The sequence below is a fragment of the Sciurus carolinensis genome, chromosome 2, assembly GCF_902686445.1.
Source record: "Sciurus carolinensis chromosome 2, mSciCar1.2, whole genome shotgun sequence".
In the NCBI taxonomy this organism is placed as follows: Eukaryota; Metazoa; Chordata; class Mammalia; order Rodentia; family Sciuridae; genus Sciurus; species Sciurus carolinensis.
In genome coordinates this window covers 153,250,968-153,273,052 of record NC_062214.1, presented here as the reverse complement: position 1 = coordinate 153,273,052, position 22,085 = coordinate 153,250,968, and the positions used below count along the sequence as shown (strand labels likewise).

The following is a 22,085-nucleotide window of genomic DNA, read 5'->3' as shown; positions in this document are numbered from 1 at the left end:
TCAAACCACATGCATAAAACTATTAGACATGTCTAAAATCTCTTACAAATCTGAAAGAAAACAATTATAACTATCAAGATGATAAATTAAAAATGTATGTCTTGCATAGATATTATTTCTGATTTTAAGTTTGTTAGAAATCTGTTCTGAGCAAGATTTTGAGTTTTATGGGATAGAATTATCATGGGGATACTGAAAGTTTTAAACTTCCCCAGGTTACAGACTGTTGCAGCAGGGTGAAATCTTAAGCTGATTCATGCTTCCTTCTGAAGCTTTATTAATTTAGGTTCCTCTTTTCTTAGTGTGTGTCTTATTTTTGATGGCCTAATCTTTGATTAATACTTTGGTCATAAGAAAGTCATTCACTCCAAAACATGGCAAAAGGCTCCTTGTTAGTATCTCTGGAACTCTCAGGTATGTTTGAGACATAATCCGTGCTGAAGGAGTAATGTCATAAGATTACATAGTGATGCTGAAATAAACATGAGGGTGCAGATTTACTGATTTAAATTCATGTGCGTATATATGATGTGTGGTATAGATTCAAAAGATCATATGGTAATTTTGTGTTGAATTTCTTGAGGAATCTCCATACTATTTTCCAAGTTGGTCATCATTGGTGCCCGCCCCTCTCAATGGGGATGGAATCCAGGGTCTCCTACATACTAGGCAAGTGTTGAACCACTGAGCTACATCCCAGCCCTTTTTAATTTATTTGGAGACAAAGTCTCCCTAATTTGCCCATCTGATCTTGAACTTATGCTCCTTCTGCCTCCCAACTACCTGGTATTTCAGGCTCCTAAACAGCTGGTATTACAGGCCTGTTCCACTGCACCAGGCTATTGTCTTTCAGATAATAGCTATTTTAACAGGTGTGTTTTAAATTTGCATTTCCTTGATGGTTAGTGATGAGGTTACCTTTTCATATACCTGTTAGCTATTTGTATGTACTCTTTGGAAAGATGTCTGTTTAGCTTCTTTTCTCAATTTTTAAAATCCTGCCCAACCCCTCAGTGCATGGAGGAGCCGGACATCAGAACTTGAACCTGACCATGTGAGATGAACTCTACCACTGAGCTACACCCCATGTCCAAAATATCCCAACTTTTAATGTACAAGATGTTGTAAAGTATCAGTTCTTCTTAAAAACAACAATAACAACAAAAATTCATAGACTGATCCCATGACTGAAGGCACTAGGAATCAGAGGACTTGGATCTGTCGCTGCCCAGCTGTCAATTCTTGTTCACATCATCTCACCTCTCTAGGCTAGTTTTGCTCTATGTTAAATGAGAAGGTGGGTTTGACAATCCAGTTCACAGTAGCCACATCTGGCTATGAAATGTGCCCAGTTCGTATAGGATACACACTGGATTTAAAAACAAAAGTGAAATATTTATGAATAAAGTTAATGCTGATTGCATTTTGACATATTTTGCACATACTGGACACTAAACAAAACATTGAAAACAGTTTCACCTGTTTCTTCTTGTTCTTTTGATGTAGCTACCAGAAAATCCGAATTATAATATGCAACCCTGGTCTAAATGAACTCTAATATGCCTTTCAGCTTTAAGACTCTGACAGCGGCACTACGGACACGTAATTCGTACGGTCGATTTCCTTGCATTGAGATACGGAAGGATTGGCCGGCAGTGAACCGCTTGGGGCGGGGCGGGGCGGGGGCGGTGGCCCCGCAGGATAACACAGGCCCCTCGGGCTTTGGCTTCCTCAGAGGGTGGGCAGGACCCGGACACCGGCGCGGGGTCTGGGGGCTTCGGGCTGGGCCGAGTCTCCAGGCCCGGGGTGTGGGGGACTCGGGGCCTGGGGGCGGGCGCGGCGGGGTCGAGCCTGGAAGCGGGTTCGTGCGTCAGCCTCACGCGGCGGGAAGGAAGCCGGCCCCAGGCCCCGGGCGGCCAGCGCGGGCGCCGCCGCACGTCCGCAGGCTCTGCGGAGAGGTGGCGGCTGCTGAGAGGCGGGAGAGCCGAGGGCGGGCCTGGGAGGCGGCCGGGAGGTGGGGCGCCGCCGGGGGCCGGCCCGCGCGGGCTTCATCTTTGGGCGCGCGGCCTGCGCCTAGTGCTGGGGACTCGGAGGCGCGGGGCGACGAACGGCCAGAGCGGCTATGGGCCGCGGCTGCGTCTTCCTGATCGGCCTTCTGGGTGCTGTGTGGCTGCTGTGCTCGGGCCACGGCGGGCAGCAGCCCCCGGAGACGGCGGCGCAGAGGTGCTTCTGCCAGGTGAGGGTGTGCGTGTGGGTGCTGCGGGTCCTGGCACTCCGTGCCCCGGCTGCGCGCTGGGTGTGGAGATCCCGGCAGGTGACAGGATGGGGTGCGTCACTGCACCTCCTTCTTCCTGGAACGAGCCCCCTGTGCTTCGTCACCGGGGTCTGAGTCCTCGGTAGCTGGTCTGGGTGGGCGAGGACAGGTCCTCCACCGCTGCCTGGACCTCGGCGCGCCCTCAGGAGCTTAGCTGCAGGAGAGGGGTGTGGGTGCATGCTCTGTTTTTACCAAGTTGGTTTATGCATCTCTTTTGGCCTTCCGTTCCCGGGTGTGCTGACAGCACCCACGCTCAGTATTCCCTATTTTCACAGAACCTGGGTTTTCCTAACTTCTAACTTTACCTGGAACTTGTGTACCCCGTACCTGTGCTGGATGTCTCCGCCAACCTTTCTGGCTAGGACGGGCTTTTGTAGGCGGGGGATACTCTCATTCTTGTTGTCAGGCGGAAGAATGGCTTTGTGCGACTGTTTCTGTGTCCAAGCCTAGCTGCCTGGTGTCTTTGGGGCTCTTGGTTGCCCTATGGCCTCTCGCCCTGTGCTTTCTTTTTCCTGAATGTAATGATCTCTTATCGTGACACTTTCAAAGGTGGTCTGAATGGAAGGATGGCCAAGGAGTCCGATTACAAGCTTATTATGATTATTTCCTTCAGTGAGTAAGAGATGTGGAGTTCTGGGAGCAAAATATTTTCAAAAAAACTTAGTTTTCCTGTATCTCAGTATTTGATAGTTCAAAGTCATTTTCCTTAAAGTCACCTTTTGGAGGACTTCTATCAAATAAAAATTACGTTTTATACAAAATTGAGGCATCCAAATTATTCAAGTGGATTTTATTATTTGTGATCAGAAGTAACATTTATGGGTGTAGGGGTATGTTGCTATATCATGGATGAAAGAAGCACTTTATGGGAGCAAGAGGTGTCATCCCTTTCACTGCTTTAAATTCTTGGATCTCATTTTGCTGAGCGATTTGGGAGTAGAGATGAGTGTTATCTGGGAACCTGTAATGGAACTTGAAAGAAAATTGCTGCATTACAACTAGGACATTATAACCTGCTATGATTGCAAACAGCACACAATCAAGTACTTAAAAGGAAAAAGTCCATCTCCTTCTGAATGCAAATATAACATACACAAATTTTAAACATTCAAAAAATAAGGAAGGTAAAAATAAATCTTTAATGTATTCAGTGCTTAAAGATGTCTGGTGTAACATTTTCAATGACATTCTGGAGGTTTGGATAATGAAAAGCAGTTTTATTTAACTCTTTGACTTTCACTTTCTCCCCAGTAACCTTTTTAGAGATCTGCTTAAAATTGGGGAAGTTTTAATTATTTTACACTTTTTTCCTGATTAATGAGTAAGGTTTTTTTTCCCTCTTTCATAATATCCTCTGATGTACTTCCCAACATAAAAATATGGTTTCTTTTTCTTTTTTTTTTTTTTTTTCCCCTTTTAGGCAAGATTGGTTGTTTTTCAGAGTTAACTTTAACAAATAGTCAACTAGCTGGGTGTGGTGGCCCATGCCTGTAATACGAACTACTTGGGAGCTGGGACAGGAGGATTGTAAGTTCAAGGTCAGCCTGGGCAATTTAGAGAGACCCTGTTCAAACAAAACAACAAAACGAAACAAAAACCAAAATAGACAACAACAAAAAAACCCAAAACGGAATAGTAAACAAGGTAGCATAGCAAAAAACAATTTTAAGAGAAATTTAAAATGGTGTACTTAAGAACAGAGATCATCAATTCTCATTTAAAAAATAAAACAGGGGCTGGGGAGATAGCTCATTCGGTAAAGTGCTTGCCTTGCAAGCACAAGGCCATGGGTTCAATTCCCAGCACCAAAAATAAATAAATAAATAAATGAATAATTAAAAGTGTACTTTAGTTCTATTGTGACCAAAAATGGAAGGAATGAGGGTGAGAGGAGAAGTGGTATGGCCAGAGATGAATAGACAAGCAGAGAATAGAGACAGACATGCATAAAAAAAACAGAATGAGAGAGAACAGCAACAACAACAACAACAACAAAAAATGGAGAAAAGACAAGAAGAGATGAGCCGTGCAAATCATTTATTCAACAAACATTTATAACTGCTGTGTACATGATTGGAGAGTTTGGGATACAGAAATAACTAGGGTATGCTCACTCCCCTGAAGAGCTTGTAGTTTGGTGAGTGATATTCATTGGGAGCTGGTAGGACGTACAGATCCTAGGCACTTAAAAGAACAAGTTAGTAAATCTTGCTAGAAAATATATTAAAAACTAAAATTTCACCTAATGTTTGGAAATACAACTTAAAATATTCTCTGGTTTGATTTACAGTATCCAATGAGCTGCAAAGACTTGTGAATTCTGTTGTTATTAGTCTTATGTTTCTGTCCCTTCCTGTTATCTGTCCTTGCCACTTCTGCTTTGGGTTACCACATCACCATCTTATAGTAGCACGGGTGCTTGTCTTAGAGTTGGGGTTCAGTTTATAATATATCAGCTCTGATTTGAGCCAGAGCAGCATATAATTGTTCTACTTTAGGAAGTCATTGAAAAAAAGTGTATAGAGTTCTACAAATGATTAGATTAATTTAAATAAGTATTTGTTAAGGCCTACTGTCAAAAAGTTTTGAGAGATCAAAAAATGAATTAAAAGCTGGGCATGGTGGCACATACCTATAATTCCAGTGACAGGGGAAGCTGAGGCAGGAGAATCCCAAGTTCAAAGCCAGCCTCCACATCTTAGCAAGCTCCTAAGCAGTTTAGGGAAACCCTGTCTCAAAACGAAAAATAAAAAGGGCTAGGGATGTGACTCAGTGGTTAAATGCCCCTAGGTTCAATCTCTGGTACCTCCCATCTCAAAAAAAAAAAAAAAAAAAAAAAGAATTAAAACAGGATTTTGACTTCCAGAATACTTAATCTGGTTTATGATTGGTGCTCAGCATATATTAGGGAAATTATAGTACAAGATATAAGCACTATGCTAGTAGAAGTGTTGTTTAAAATTTTTTTTCTGATAAGCAAGGCATTTGCATGTTTTTCTGGAATAATTCTTTCAGAATGGGTTGATGGCTACAAATGTATTTTTGTTTGAACTTGGTCAGTTATTATATATGCCTGTTAGTTGATATCAAATCCTACTAAACCCATTTTTACTATATGTTGTAAATTCTTTTGGTAATAGCATTTCAGTGTCAGTTGTTCAAACAACTAATGATTAATTGCTTGGGACTTGTAAATCTTCCTTGTATACTAACCCTTGCTTTTCTTTTCTTTCTTTCTTTTTTTTTTTGTTTTAAACCATTCTGTTTTAACAAATTTACAGAAAATTGGCTCTTATTTTATTTGAATTTATAAGCCTATGAAGTTTAATATGTGTATAGTTTGTATAAACAACCTTATAACCAGGACCAAACCTTTCTTTAAACCAAAATAGTATTTGTAATATTTGTATGTGCTTAAGGCAAATGAAGTCCTTTTGCAGTTTATTATTTTTGCCAATTACTGTCCCATTATTTACCATTAGAAAGAATGAAATGACAGAACTTCAGTCCCAATTAATGGAATCCTAGGATATATTTTAAAGAAATAACCTCAGAAGCAGTATGGATGCAGTATGGACATCTTTTCCATTTAAGTGACTGTAAACTCCTATGTACTCACATGTTTTTCCAATCTTAATATGGCAAGAACTAATAACACTCAGAGCCACTGAAGTGTGGTAGATCTTCATCAGGCCAATGAGAGGAGAGTAGCTCAGATATTCTGAAGGGACTTCTCCAAAAGTGGATTATTTTTAGTTTGGAGCACATTGTATATATATTCTGCAAACAGGTATTTTAGTATATTTAACCTGTCAGGTGTCTTGTTAGGTCAATTTTTAAAGTGGATATAATTGTCAGCCTGAGTGACAGAGCCATGGGAGAGACACTTGGTAATACCTTGAATGGTGGGTGGAAATAAGCCCAGAATTAAAACCTGATCTTTGAAACAGGTTTTACTGGAGAGGTGTTCATTGACTCTGAGTGCCTGCTACATTCCAGGCTTTTCTGAATAAAAGTGTGTAAAACAAATATTTTCATAATGGTTATATATAACAAATTAAGTTTTAGAGAGACATCAGACTTTAAAATGGTAGTAACTCTTTGTTTCCCCCCTATTTTTTTGTGGTGCTAGGGACCAAACCCAGGACCTCCTATAAGCTAGGCAAGGACTCAGCTGCTGAGTACACCCCCAACCCTATTGAGCTGGTAGCTCTTACCATTCCCTGTCCTTCTACCTGGGATAGAACTTTGGCATCTCCATGCTCCCATTGACAGGGTTGCCCTAGTATACTGTCAATAAGTGAATCCTCTGCATGTTCTTCCTCCTACACTTGTGCTGTTTTTTATCCTTTGATCTACATCTTCTCATTTCCTTCTCCCCTCACCATAAGTAACCACAGTTTCAGTCTCTATATTTGAACACCCATGCTCCCTTTTTTACCTCCATAAAGTCTGTATATGAATAAGATCATGCAATATTTTTTCTGTGTCTTGCATATTTCACTTAGCATAGTATCTTCTAGGTCCATCCAGATTATGGTCAATATCGTGTGTGTGTGTGTGTGTGTGTGTGTGTGTGACATTTTCTTTATCCATTTGTGGGTGGGTATTTAGAAATCTAAATATGAGGACCATAGATAATAATAGTGTATCATATTCAGGATTTTTACTAAATAAGTAGATAATAGTTCCTCTTGCTATGGGGTTTGGGGTGGGGGGAAAACTGACATGAGGGATATGTTAATTTGCCCCATTAGTAAATGTTTTACTACATATCTATATCTGTATTTGTAATATCCCATGTTGCATATCTTAAATATGCACAAAAGATTTATTTTAAAAATTTCATTTTTTATGGTCCCAGAACAAAATAAAATCAAATATACCTGAAGCTCTGTACCAAATAAAGCACACTTTGAGCATATACATTTATTTATTTATGTCTCCCTCCTCTGTATTGAGCCATAATGGACAAAATTGCATATATTCAAGGAAAACAACATGATATTTTGATATACATATATTTTGGGAGATGATTACTATAATAAAACTGACTTACATATCTATTACTTCACATAGTTACCTTTTTTGTATACCTGCATGGTGAGATACTTAAAAATATCAAGTATATGATACATTACATGACCTTATACAGTAGTAGTCACCATACTGTACATTAAGTCTCCAGAATTTATTCATCTTTTAACGTCTCCCTACTTCCCCGCACCCACAACCCCTGGTAACCACTCTTCTACTTTCTGTTGCTGTAAATTTGACTCGTTTTTTAGATTTCACAAGTAAATGAAATCACAATAGCATTTGACTTTGTGTCTGGCTGATTTTGCTTAGCATAACCTCCTCCCGGTTCATTCAGGTCGTTACAAATGGCAGAACTTTCTTCTTTTAAAAGGTGATATAATAACCCATCATGTGCCATATTGTATTTTTTTCTTTTATCTATTCACTCTTTGATGGATACTTGGATTGTTTCTACATCCCAGGTATTGTGAATAATGATGCAATGAACATGGGAGTGCAGATATCTCTTTATTGAAATAGAGATTTTTATTTTCTTTGGCTATATATCAAGAAGTGGAATTGCTGGATCATGTGATAGGTCTATTTTTTTTTTTTTTGAGGAAACTCCATACTGTTTACCATAGTGGGACTGTACCAATTTACATTCCTACCAACAATGTATAAGGGTTCTGGTTTCTCTACATTCTCATCAATACTTGTTATTTATTTTATTGTGGGTTTGATCTGAATTCCCCTGATGATTACATGGTAAGTGATGTTGAGCACATTTTCCACATATTTGTTTGTTGGTCCTTTGTATGTCTTTGTAAAAAAAGTCTTTCAGGTCCTTTTGTCATTCTTTTAAAAAAATTTTATAATTTGTTTTAATTAGTTGTATATGACAATAGAATGCACTTTGATATATCATATATAATGGAGTATAATTTCTCCTTCTTCTGATTATACATGATGTAGAATACCACTAGTTGTATAGTTATATATGTACATGGAGTAATAATGTCTGATTCATTCTATTGTCCTTCCTACCCCCATACCCCTTCCTCTTCCTTCATTCCCCTCTATCCAATCCAAAGTAACTCTATTCTTCCCTAACCCCTGCCCCCATTTTGAATTAGCATCTGCATATCAGAGAAATATTCAGCTTTTGGTTTTTTGGAATTGGCTAATTTCCCTTAGCATGATATTCTCCCGCACCATCCATTTACCAGCAAGTACCATAATTTCATTCTTCTTTAAGGCTGAGTAATAATGCAGTATACACACACACACACACACACACACACACACACACACACGTGATTATATATATCACATTTTTTATCATTCATCTGTTGAAGGGCACCTAGGTTGGTTCCATAGTTTAGCTATTGCAAATTGAGCTGCTATAAACATTGATGTGACTGCATCACTGTAATATGCTGATTTTAAGTCCTTTGGGTGTATGCCGAGGAGTGGGATGACTGGGTCAAATGGTGGTTCCATTCCAAGTTTTCTGAGGAATCTTCATACCGCTTTCCAAAGTGGTTGCACAAATTTGCACTCCCACCAGCAATGTATGAGTGTACCTCCCCCTGCATCCTTACCAACAGTTACTGTTGTTTGTATTCTTGATAATTGCCATTCTGCCTGAAGTGAGATGAAATCTTCAAATAGTTTTGATTGGATTTCTCTAATTGCTAAAGATGTTGAACATTTTTAATACATTTGTTGATTGATTATATTTCTTCTTCTGTTTAGTGTCTGTTCAGTTCCTTTGCTCATTTATTGACTGGGTTTTTTTTTTTTTTTGGTGTTAAATTTTTTAAGTTCTTTATATATCCTGGAGATTAGTGTTCTGAGGTGCATGTGGTAAAGATTTTCTCCCATTCTGTAGGCTCTCTCTTCACATTATTGATTGTTTTCTTGGCTGAGAAGAAGCTTTTTAGTTTGAATCCATCTCATTCATTGATTCTTGATTTTACTTCTTGCACTCTTTAGGTGTCTTGTTAAGGAACTCAGATACTAAGCCCACATGGTGAAGATTTGGGCCTACTTTTTCTTCTATTAAGTGCAGGGTCTCTGGTCTAGTGCCTAAGTCTTTGATCCATTTTGAGTTGAGTTTCATGTAGGGTGAGAGATAGGGGTTTAATTTCATTTTGTTATATGTGCATTTCCAATTTTTCCCAGCACCATTAATTGAATAGGCTATCTTTTCTCCAGTGAATGTTTTTGGTGCCTTTGTCTAAAATGAGATAACTGTGTTAATGTGGGTTTGTGTCTGTGTCTTCTATTTTGTACCATTGGTCTACGGGTCTGTTTTGGTGCCAATACCATGCAGTTTTTGTTACTGTGGCTCTGTAGTATAGTTTAAGGTCTGGAATTTGATGCCTCCTGCTTCACTCTTCTTGCTAAGGATTGCTTTCACTGTTCTAGGTTTTTTATTTTTCCAAGTGAATTTCATGATTACTTTTTGTAGTTATATGAAGAATGTCATCGGGATTTTAATTGGAATTTCATTAAATCTGTATAATGCTTTTGGTAGGATGGCCTTTTTGGTAGGAGCACTAATCTCCAGGATATATAAAGAACTTAAAAAACTTAACACACACAAAAAAAACAACAAACAAACAAACAAAAAACCCCAGGATATTAATTCTGCCTGTCCAGGAGCATGGGAGGTCTTTCCATCTTCTAATGTCTTCTTCAATTTATTTCTTTAGTGTTCTGTAATTTTCATTGTAGAGGTCTTTCACCTCTCTTGTTAGATTGATTCCCAAGTATTTATATTTTTTCAAGCTATCACGAATGGGGTCATTTTCCTAATTTCTCTTTCAGTAGATTTGTCACTGATGTATCAGCAGGACATACACAATTTGAACAAATGAATTATAATTAATGAAATAGAAAACACCATCAATTGCCTACCAATCAAGAAAAGCCCAGGACCAGATGGATTCTCAGCTGAGTTTTACAAGACCTTCAAAGAAGAATGAACACCAATACTCCTCAAAGTATTTCATGAGATAGAAAAAGAGGGAACCCTTCCAAACTCATTCTATGAGGCTAATGTCATCCTGATACCAAAACGAGACAAAGACACATCAAAGAAAGAAAATTTCAGACCAATATCCCTGATGAACATAGATGTAAAAATTCTCAATAAAATTTTGGCAAATTGCATATAAAAATATTTTGAAAATATAGTGCACCATAGTGGGGTTCATCCCAGGGATACAATGTTGGTTCAACATAAGGAAATCAATAAACGTAATAGACTTAAAAAGAAGAATCATAGGATCATTTCAATAGGTGCAGAAAAAGCATTTGACAAAATAAGCACCCCTTTATGTTTAAAACAGTAGAAAAACTAGGGATAGTAGAAACATATCTTAACATTTTAAAGCTATGTATGCTAAACCCAAGGCCAACATCATTCTAAATGGAGAAAAATTGAAAGCATTCCCTCTAAAAACTGTAACAAGACAAGGATGCCCTCTTTCACCACTTCTACTCAACATCATTCTTGAAACTCTAGCCAGAGAAATTAAAGGATACTAATAGGAAAAGAACTCAAACTATCGCTATTTGCTGATGACATAATTCTATATTTAGAAGAGCCAAAAAATTCTACGAGAAAACTTATAAAACTCATAAATTAATTCAACAAGGTAGCAGGTTATAAAATCAACACCCATAAATCAAATGCACTCCTATACATCTGCAACAAACCTCTTTTCATTCTTTTTAATCAGCTTTTCCCTCTCTCTCTCTCATTGTATGAATTCCTTGTATATTTTGGATATTAATCCCTCATCAGACAGTAGTTTGCAAATTTTCTCCCATTCTACAGACTGTATTTTTATTTTCTTGATCATTTCCTTTGCTGTTAAGAAATATTTTAGTTTGATGTAGTCCCAATTATTTAATCACTGTTGCTGTTAAAAAACATTCAGGGCTGGGGTTGTGGCTCAGTGGGAGAACGCTTGCCTAGCAAGTGTGAGGCACTGAGTTTGAGTCTCAGCACCACATATAGATACATAGAATGGAGGTCCATTTGCAACTAAAAAAATTTATAAAATCATTCAAAGTTATGTCCATCTTTAAGAATAAATGCTAGTAAACCACGTTTTTAATTGTCAGCATTATGCTTTGTTCTTGGTAGAATCATCTCTGTTTCTGCTCTTTACATCCCGGTTTAAACCCTGGCCATTTGGACTTCTGTAGTACTACATTGATCTTGAATAAAGTCAAGGTCTTCCTCAAGAGAATCCAGATTCTTTGTGGCAGTTGATAAAGTCTTTTCCAACAATGCCTGAGCTTCACCAGTATCATATTCAACCATTACATTAGCCTCCAGCCACAGACAAACTATCACTAGGAGGAAACAAAGCTTTGCAGTACAGGTTATTTGTCAGTAAGAATCTGGTCTCCAGTCAGCTGGTGGATGATTTTTTTCATGTGCATGTGTTTTAGAATTTACAAAATCTGCCTCATTTCAGGAATCTGACCTTTTAGTCTCCTTTTCTTTCAAGCAAGGTTCTTGTATTCTTGGTACTGTTCTTCCAGCTTCTTTAGTATTGTAGCTACAGTCTCATTCCCAGGCTGTTTCATGAAGAAATTCACATCCTCCACACACATGTTCTCAGGAGTCCCTAGGTGGAGCTGCCTGTACCCTGCAACCCATTCTTGTATGCCCCAACAATTCTCAGTGGCCACCTTCTCAAGAAAGCTAGCACTAGACTAACTGCCTACTCCAACTTATTTTTGTTATTGTTGCCTGTGCTTTTGCTACCATTTCCAAAATATCACTGCCAAGACCAATGTTGTGGAACTTTCTCCTGTGTTTTCTTTTAGTAGTTTTGTGATTTAGCATTTCGTTTATGTATTTAATTCTTAAGTTGATTTTTTTTATGTAAGTGATGTAAGATAAAAAAAAAGATTATTTTTTGCACGTGGATATCCAGTTTTCCCAGCACCATTTAATGAAGAAACCATTCTTTACTCATTGTGGGTTTTGGCACCTTTGTAAAAATTTGGTTGTCCATGTATACGTAGGCTTGTCTTTGTACCCTCCATATGTACCATTGGTCTGTGTGTCTGTTTTTGTGCTGGTACCATACTGTTTTATTACTATAGCTTTATAATATAATTTGAAATTAAGAAGAAGGCTGCTTCCAGGTCTGTTCTTGCTTAAAATTGCTTTAATTATTTGGGGTCTTTTGTGTTCATATGAATTTTAGGATTTTTTTTTATGCCTGTGAAAAATGTCATTGGAATTTTGAGAGGGATTGCATTGCATCTGTAGATTGCTTTGCATATTATGGACATTTTAGTAATATTAATTCTTTAAAATCCATGAACATGGGTATCTTTCCATTTATTTGTGTTATTTTCAATATCTTTCATTGGTATTTTAGTTTTCAGAGTACAGCTCTTTCACTTTCTCAGTTACATTTCTTGCTTAGTATTTTTATTCCTTTTGATGCGATTGTAAGTGGGATTGTTTTATTTCTTTTTCAGATATTTCGTGGCTAGTTAATAAAAATTCAACTGATGTTTGTTTATTTATTTATTTATTTCAGTGCTGGAGATCAGACCCAGAGCCTCATGCATGCTAGGAAGTACTTTAAGCTACCCCGCCCCCATTCCTGAAATTGATTTTTGTAGTTGACTTTGTATTCTAAAATTTATTTACTAGTTCTATCAGTTTTTTTGGTGGAGTGTTTAGGGTTTTCTACACACTGTGTAAGATCATGTCATCTGTAAACAGACAATTTTACTTCTTCCTTTTTAATTTATGTACCTTTTATTTCTTTTTCTTGCCCAGTCAACACTTTGAACACTTTTAAAGTCATTTCATAAAAAAATAAGTACGAAGAGTATAGTCTTACAGTACTTTGAGTGAAAACCTAAAATGATAGGACTAAAATTTGCTGATATTTTAAGAAGAAAACTAGAAGGTATTTAGAAGATGTTTAGAGAATGTCTGTAACTAGAAAGTAGTGAGCAACTAGACCAGTGGAATTTTCTTTTCTCTTGTCTTTTGCATTTGACTTTTCCCAGAGTCAATGGGGAAAGTTTCTGAGACTCCCTCCAGTGTTAATTTTTTATTATGTAGTCCTTTATTCCATTGGAGACAGATGTCAAATTTTTAGAAAATTTTAACTATAATTTTACCCTATTTTTTTCTTCCTAAGAAAATGTCACAGAAGCAGAAACATTTAAAGAGATTGGGTAATAATAATGATGAACATTTACTGAACATTTACTTTGAATTATTTTATACTGATATCAAATCCATGAGATGAGACCTATTATTATTTTGCATTAAGATATTGAACTGAGGAATAGAGAGATTAACTAACTTGGATAAGGTCACAAACTAGCTAGGTGGCAAAGATAGAAATCGAACCTAAGAAGGTCTGACTCCAGAGCATGCATACTAACCATCGATACACACTCTCTCCTCCTTGAGGGGCATCTATGGAGGGGTTTGCTGTTTTGCTTGAGAGGTTGCAATAGAAGGCCTTCAAAGACTTTTCAACTCTTCAGGGGCCAGGACTTTAAACTGGGTGATGTTACATGTCACTTCTACCTTGGTATTTATACCTACCATCCCTTAATCAGGGCCTTTTTATTTCTACCTATTATTTTGGCTCTTTACCCAAGGCTGATGATTTCATGAATGAAGTCAAGAACACTGAGCTTCATATTTTAGCATATATTATGCATTTTGGAATGGAGAAACTTTTTAAAAATTCAGATTCTTGAGGCAGGTCCAGAGTTGTCTCCCAGTGGGAGACAGTGCATAGTTACTTCAGCACAAAGTTATCCTTGTTATAGACTGGCACCTGTCTTAAAGGTCTTAGATTAGGTAATAGAATTTTGATTTGTTTCCAAGAGTCTATCCTGTTTCCATTAACAGGTTTTCTACCTTAGCCCTTTCCTGTGACTTTGTTTTGCTAACATGCCTTGTTCTCTAGTTATTAGAACTGGACCTTGCGATATACCTGCCAAGCTTCCTTCTAGGGATCAGGTTCTGCTGTTGGCAGGCTCACTTGAACTGTAAGATGGCTTGGATTTCCAAGTAGCTACCTGTCTTGTCTTTGCTGGACTCTCTTCACCTACTGAAACCTCTGCCATCTTTATGTCGCTTCCTTATCTGTCTTACTACCTATATTTATAGTGGAGAACACCTCCTATTCCATATCTAACATAAGGGGCAGGAGATTTAAAAACCCACCATTTGACCTGCCTCCTTTCCCCACTTTTCACCTCTGCTCTGGAGGATCTGCACTTCTTTCTGGCTGGGGGCTTCTCAGAACTTCCTTTGTATTTAGGATATAGATAGGTAGAATGTTGGGTGTGAAGGGTTGCTTATCATAGCTGCCTGCTTATCTTACTGTGTTAAGTGACTTCCTGCCCAAATGTGCTTGTGTGCTCTGGGGCACTGAACACCATCACAGGCGACATGTTAGTACAGAGGTACATTTAGAGAGTGTGGCACTATTCTCCAGTGAGGAGTGACAGTGGACAGCATCCACCCATTCCATAAATAATTCTTGTTCATCTACAGTGCACTTTCTAAAAGCATGTGCCAGGTATTGGAAACACAAAGATGAACAAACATGATTTTGCCCTCAAGGATTTTGCTCTCTGGTGGGCAGTAAATTCAGCACAGTGAGGCATTTTTATACTATAGCAGTATGTGGGATACGCTGGGAGCACACGGGAAAAGCAGTTAACACAACAGTGGTGAGGTATTCCTGAGAGATGGCTTCTGTAAAGTGGTGACACTGAGCTAGGTCTTGAAGACATATTTTTACTGTGAAAATGAATTTCTGGGGGAAAAATGGATTGCTTCAAACTCTCTCAGATTTCTTTTGTTCAGTTGTTTCATTTTGTAACTTAATGTCTCTGCTTTGCTTGTGTCCTTTTGGCCTTTGTGGTCTTTCTGGGCCTGTTATTCTTTGAATAATAATTTGTACCTAAGGGGAGAAACAGCTACTTTTTTGTCTTTAGAAGTTTTGCTTTAAAGCTTCAAAAGAAAATGTGAAAAATGGAATCATCTAGATTAAAAGCACTTTAATGCTGTTAGTATCCAAAATTAAGATTCATAGAGGCTGGGGGTGTAGTTCAGTGCTAGAGTGCTGCTTCAGGAGCTTCAGGCCCTGGGTTCAACCCCCTACACCAAACATGTGCACGCACATAGAATTAGGACTCTAAGATTATGGTGTACTCAGAATTTTCAGTAGGAAACAAGGACACATTTGCATATGAAATGAAAATAGTTATTATATGACAAAATATGTAGATCAGATTTCTAGAAACTGAATTAGCCCCAAACAAATAAGATTAGAAAAATTAGTAAGAAAATCTTAGCTCTTGAATGTTGCTGTGATCATTCAAAGGCTTCTCGTCTCTTAAGTGAAAATTTTCCATACTGTTTTGTGATATTCTCAAATTAAAAGTTATTGTAGGATTTTATATATTCCAAAGGGGAAACATCTTTAGTATTTCAATAAATATTTTTACTTGCTTTCTTACAAGTAGATTTTAACATTATGTTTTTATAGGTAGTAGGGATCCCTAAAATATAATCCAGTGTAGTTTACAATGAAGACATTGAGACTAAAGAACGAGCTCGTTTTTCTACAGCATTCCTCCTGTCCTCACAACTCCCCCCGCCACCAAGGTTTTTTTGGAATCATTATGTGCTTGTTACTTAAAAGCAATGTTTAATTACTTCCATTAGGTGTTTGCCTATCCCCAAATAAACATCTAGGAATTTTAGTTTCACAACTGAAAACATCATATAATGTGACATCATTATAATATAACTTCCCACTGTATCCTCATAAAGGTACATTTAATAGTTTCTAGTAACTAGGGTTTAAGACCTCAATCTTGAGCATTTGAAGATCAGGATTGGCTTTGTGGTCAGTTTGCTATTTCAATTTTGCTAATGATAAATAATTTCTAAGCACCATTCCAAACCTATAAAAATCATTATGGCCCATTAGCTAGGGATTGTTAGAAATTTATAATGATTTATTGTTTTTTTTTTAATAAATTCAGTGTCACTTCTTTTTATATAGTCATCAAGTCTCTGACCTATACATACTCTGGAAATTAAAGGAAAAATGGAAACAACTGAAATTTATAAGAATACAGAGTCTCAGGAAAACCAAGAATGGGAGTACACTTGGGTTTCAGGAAAGATGTGGGGGAAGTGGGAAACCCCTAGGGAATCTGAGTAACATGTGCTGTCTCTTATCAGTGCTTCTTGGAGTGTCTTTTATAATCTTTCCTCTCTCTGCTGACTGGCTCACATGCTCATCTGTTCACATGCTGGAATATGGTCTGAGTTTATGTGTTTACAGGTAAGGTCACAGGCAGCTACATCTCAGTGCCCATCTTTAGTCTAGTCAACTGGGGTCTGGAGGGTAGGGGTAAAGAACGACCGTGAGGGCACCAGCTCTGTGTGTGTGTATTTTCATGAGCTCAGTATACCCTACGAAAGTATCCACTGCATTGGGTTAGGGATATAGAAAGAACAACAGTATCACTAGATTATGCCCCATCTCAGAAAATTATGAGGCGTGGTTAAAGGTTGGTTGAGTAAGAGGTATTTTTGTAATAACCATCTGAGGAAAAAGAATCTGTTGCATCTAGGACATTTTGATTTAATATTTCATTTTTTTCGGAACAGGTTAGTGGTTACTTGGATGATTGTACTTGTGATGTTGAAACCATCGATAGATTTAATAACTACAGACTTTTCCCACGACTACAAAAACTTCTTGAAAGTGACTACTTCAGATATTACAAGGTACTTTTAATTTTAATTTTTGTATAAGAATGCTTTTAATGGATAATTACATTTTAAAAATTACTAAGCTTCAAAATTGTGTTTATTATTTAAAATTGAGAGAAGCTTTAGTCAGGAAATTCAGTTTATATTAGTGAACCATTTGGTTTTGAACTCATCAATTGGATACTTTTAATTTCAATGATAGTTTTGCACTCCGGAGTTAGGAACTACCAGGTTAAATTAAAGTTAGAACAAAAAAATATTGCTATCTAAACAGTGAGTTCATGATTTTCTCAAATATCAGATTGGCTCTAATTAATGAAGATAATTAAATTTAAAAAAATTTTAGGAACAGTATGGTTTTATTTAGACTCATTATTTTAACAAGTCACTTTATCCTGAGATAACTACTGGAAGAATTTAAAAAATCTGATCATTGGAGTCTTTAGTTGTAGTTCACATTCACAATTTAACTTTTCTCTATTGGTAACTATTTCTTGCTTTAAAAAATATGAGTTGAATAGTGATGATATGAGCTGTTTGGACTCCTGGTTGCCATACATTCAGGGTCTGGTTAGTGGCTGTCTGTTTTTCTAACCACCTATCAATTTGCCTATGCCAGCTGTACAAATACAGCCAATGAAACTGGACCACTGGTAAGTGGAAGAAATAGCATGATTGCGACATATCACATAACTAGTTCATAGCATCTTAATTCAGCAGCTGTCATTTATAATCTTGAGGTTCTTATTTTTAAAACTCCTACTCTTATTCTACAGGTAAACTTGAAGAGGCCATGTCCTTTCTGGAATGATATCAGCCAGTGTGGAAGAAGGGACTGTGCAGTCAGACCTTGCCAATCTGTAAGAACTGTGTACCTTTAATATCTATTGTATCTTTTTTTATCCATTACAATTTTTTAAAGGGGGCCAAGATAACCAAATAATAATTCAATCCTTATTTTAAATATAACATTTGATAGTTACATATTACAAACCTAAACATCTAAGTGTAAAACCTATTTTGAATCATACTGACTTTGTAATGATAAAATTAAAATTTAGTGGTTAACATAACTCTTTGATTTATTAGAGAGAGTAATAGTTCTTTTGGCTTGATATTTGTTTTTTTTCCTACATCTTACCTGAAAAAGTTATGTGTATGGTAATCAAACCATAAGTTATGTGTATGGTATATCAAACCACATACATCAAATGTATGTGTATGGTAATTAAATCAAAGGGAATTAATTGAAGTATAAATAAAATTCCTTCACTTTTTTCAGTATAATTTTTCCTTGGATATCCTGGGGTAGAGATTGAGAGTGGACAAAACACCTGATTATACTTTGGAATCTGACAGCATCAAAATTTGAAGTATTCTATGAAAGTAGAGATGTTTACAATACTTTCAAATGAAGTAGTTTTTTTTTTCCCCTTTAAAAGTATATAGGGGCCTGGGGATGTAGCTCAGTTGGTAGAGTGCTTACCTCGCATGAACAAGACCCTGTGTTTAATCCCCAGCACCAAAAAAAAAGTATATAGGGTTGCAGGTTGCAGCTCAGTGATAAGAATGCTTGCCTGTATGCAAGGCCCTGGTATGATCACCAGCACCGAAGAAAAAAAAGTATATTTTCATTTTATTTGTTTTTATTGTGACAAAATACATATAACATTAAATTTACCATTTAACCATTTCAAGTGTGTAGTTCAGTGGAATTAAGTACATTCATATTGTTGTGCAGCCCTCACCCTCCACCCATCTCCAAAACTTTCTCATCCTCCCAAACTGAAACTGTTGCCACTTGACTACTAACTCCCCAGTCTCCCCTCCTCACAGTCCTTGGCAACCACCACTCTATTTTTTTCTCTATGAATTTGACCATTATAAGCACCTCCTATAAGGGAAATAAGACAATTTGGTTCAATAATGATTATTTTGTGAGGGCCTACTAGGTGCTGGAACCTGGGCACACGAGCTTAGCTCTAACCTTGAGAAGCTTGTGGTTTAGTAGAGAAGAGAAATACTAAGTGATTAGTATGATTAAGGAGCTCCAGTTCTTTTCAGAAGAAACTAGAACTGGCTTTTAGCTGTGTTGGCCACTTACTTACTGCAGGAACTATCTGCTTACCCTCAAAGTGATGCTGTGGGTAGATAAGGATGTAGCATAACTCTATAAACTCTTTTCCAGTGCAAGGTATATTCCCAGAAGGGTACACAACACTTTATTGTGTACATTTCCCAAATAGATCAGAGGATATTCTTTTTCAATAGCTACAAATTTGGAAGATTTGTATGATTGCCCAATTATAGGCTAAAGTATTCAAACTGAGAAGAGAGAGGAAGAGCAAGCAGAGGGAGAGTGGGAGAAACTCCACTCAAGTGCCCGTGAGGGAATGAATTATTTTTATTCCTCTTAGGATGAACCTGGCTTCAGTTCTAATACTTCTTAATTGGGTGGTGTGTTGGAAACAAAGAGTGATTAAAGATCATTTTGAGTCGTTTGGAATATTTGCTACAGTCTAAGTAATCAGCTTTCAGATCTAGCATTATATTGTGCATTCCTGATATCTCAACATCTCAATATTGCATGCTTTGGTATAGAAGGGACATTACTTAATGACCAGAGTGCCATCCTCTCCCCTAAAACAATGAGCAGTTCTTCCTTAAACTAATACATGCATTTGGTGAAACTCAGTCAACTCACTACACAAATGGTCTGCTGCTGCTTTGGTATTGCCTTTTGGGGCTGAACAAGGGACAAAGATCAGTTCCGTTTTTGTCAACACTTTGATTTCCCTTTTTAGTTCAGGTTATACCCTATGACCCAGCATGAGTGAGAAAAATAATAAAAATTAACGTTTTCTTCCTTACATTGGACACTTTGAAAACCACATCTCTTGATTTGCACCCTGATTCCAGAGATTTGAGTGAGACAGATGGTCTGCCCATCGAGGCTAGAATCTTTCTGTCATTTATTCTCTATAATTCAACAATTCTCTCACCTCCATTATTGATTGACCAATGCAGAAAAAGAGCAACAATATTCAGTATTAGTCTGGGAATAAGAAATAAGTATTGTGGTGGTTATGTCTTTTTGGAGATACTTTGGCAAGTGTATCAAAATGTATCAAAAATAAAAAGGCACATACCCTTTGACCTAGAAATCCTATTAGGAATTTCATTTAGTAATTGTTCAAAGATGACCATAAAGCAGTTCTGAATATTGTATAGATGTAAGTTCTACTGAAATATTTCTATAAATTTGGCATTCTTTGTTTTGTGAAAAAATTAGAAATCTTCCAAATTTGTAGCTATTGAAAAAGAATATCCTCTAATCTATTTGGGAAATGTACACAATAAAGTGTTTTGTACCCTTCCGGGAATATACCTTGCACTGGAAAAGAGTTTATAGTGTTATGCTACATCCTTATCTACCCACAGCATCACTTTGAGGGTAAGCAGATAGTTCCTGCAGTAAGTAAGTGGCCAACACAGCTAAAAGCCAGTTCTAGTTTCTTCTGAAAAGAACTGGAGCTCCTTAAAATATGATTGATTCCAAGAGTGGAGCAAGAGATACACAAGATGAACCTGAAATATTTTGTCGTTACAGAAAGCAAAACAAAACAAAACATGCTACTAAGGACTACCAAAGTAATATCAAAAGGATACAGATGCTAAGATTAAGTCAGCACTTAGTGACTTACAGAGGGACAATTTGAACATCAAAAAAGAATAATGGCTCAATAACTGTTTTTACATTTCCATGCTGTATTATGTGACTATTTTACTTTGTTTTTGAATTTTTATTTACTTTTAAGAAATAATATAAAAACTGCCTGAGTATTCTTAGTTAAAAATAACCTGTTAATTTCAATAATTTGCTTCATGATTTTTTCTCATAAATCATAGAAGTTTAAATTTTTTTCAGAAGATAGAATAAATGTTATCTAAAAAAAATACGAATCTTTTCTTTTTCAGGATGAAGTTCCTGATGGCATTAAATCTGCGAGCTACAAGGTGTGTACATATACTTACTGATGTGTCTAGTATCTTAATGGAAAACTTGAAAAGCCCATTTCCCCTTGCCATCTAGACGCCTACATCTCTGTTTCTCATTACAGTGAAATCCCATGAACGTTATTTTTAGTCAGTGGCTCTAATTCCTTTTGTTTGTTTTTATTTAACCTTTTATTATTCAAAGAATCAAAAATAAAAGTAGAGAAAAATAAACAAAAATACCTGTCACTCAGCAATTATCAGCATATGGTCAAGCTTGCCTCATCTGTACCGCTTACTTTGTTTTCACAATTATTTTAAAGCCAATCTCAGATAAATCATTATGTTTACACATAATTCACATAAATCTCTAAGACAAAAATACTCTTTTTAAAAAATTCCCACAGTCAGGTTCATATTTCTCTGGCTGTTTCATAAATACATTAATACTTTGTTTGAAACAGGATTCAGATTTGACCCACACATTGCATTTGATTTATATGTTTTTTATGTCTCTCTTTTATAATAAACTTTTTTTGGTGGGAAGGTTTACTGGGGATTGAACAACCCAGTGGTGTTTTACTACTAAGCCACATCTCCTAGTCCTTTTTATGTTTTATTTTGAGACAAGATTTCTCTAAGTTCCTGAGGGCCTCACTAAGTTGCTGAGGATAGCCTTGAACTTGAACTCCTGCCTCAGCCTCCTGAGTTGCTGGAATTACAGGCGTGTGCCACCTTACCTGGCTTAAAATGAACTTTTAATTTTATAACAGTTTTAGATTTACCAAAAAACTGAGAAGGTATTTTAGTGTTCCCATATAACACTCAACCAATTTCCTTTATAAGTATCATCCTACATATCATCCCACATAACTTTGGTATATTTGTGGGTTTTTTAATTGTTGCTACTGGGGATTGTACCAAGGGCCTCATGCATTC

At 36.9% G+C, this 22,085-nt stretch overlaps 1 protein-coding gene and 1 pseudogene across 1 annotated transcript in view; one reads left to right on the top strand and one right to left on the bottom strand.

Annotated features, from left to right (window-relative positions):
* Positions 1-1,726: 1,726 nt before the first annotated feature.
* Positions 1,727-22,085, top strand: part of Ero1a (endoplasmic reticulum oxidoreductase 1 alpha) — a 47,939-nt gene continuing 27,580 nt past the window's right edge. Inside the window, exons 1-4 of the mRNA XM_047540167.1 lie at positions 1,727-2,236; positions 17,046-17,165; positions 17,927-18,010; positions 21,129-21,167. Coding sequence (XP_047396123.1) covers positions 2,123-2,236; positions 17,046-17,165; positions 17,927-18,010; positions 21,129-21,167 — 357 coding nt within the window. The 5' untranslated portion in view covers positions 1,727-2,122. The remainder of the gene's footprint in view (positions 2,237-17,045; positions 17,166-17,926; positions 18,011-21,128; positions 21,168-22,085) is intronic.
* LOC124977005 (prefoldin subunit 3-like) lies at positions 11,476-12,040 on the bottom strand (annotated as a pseudogene).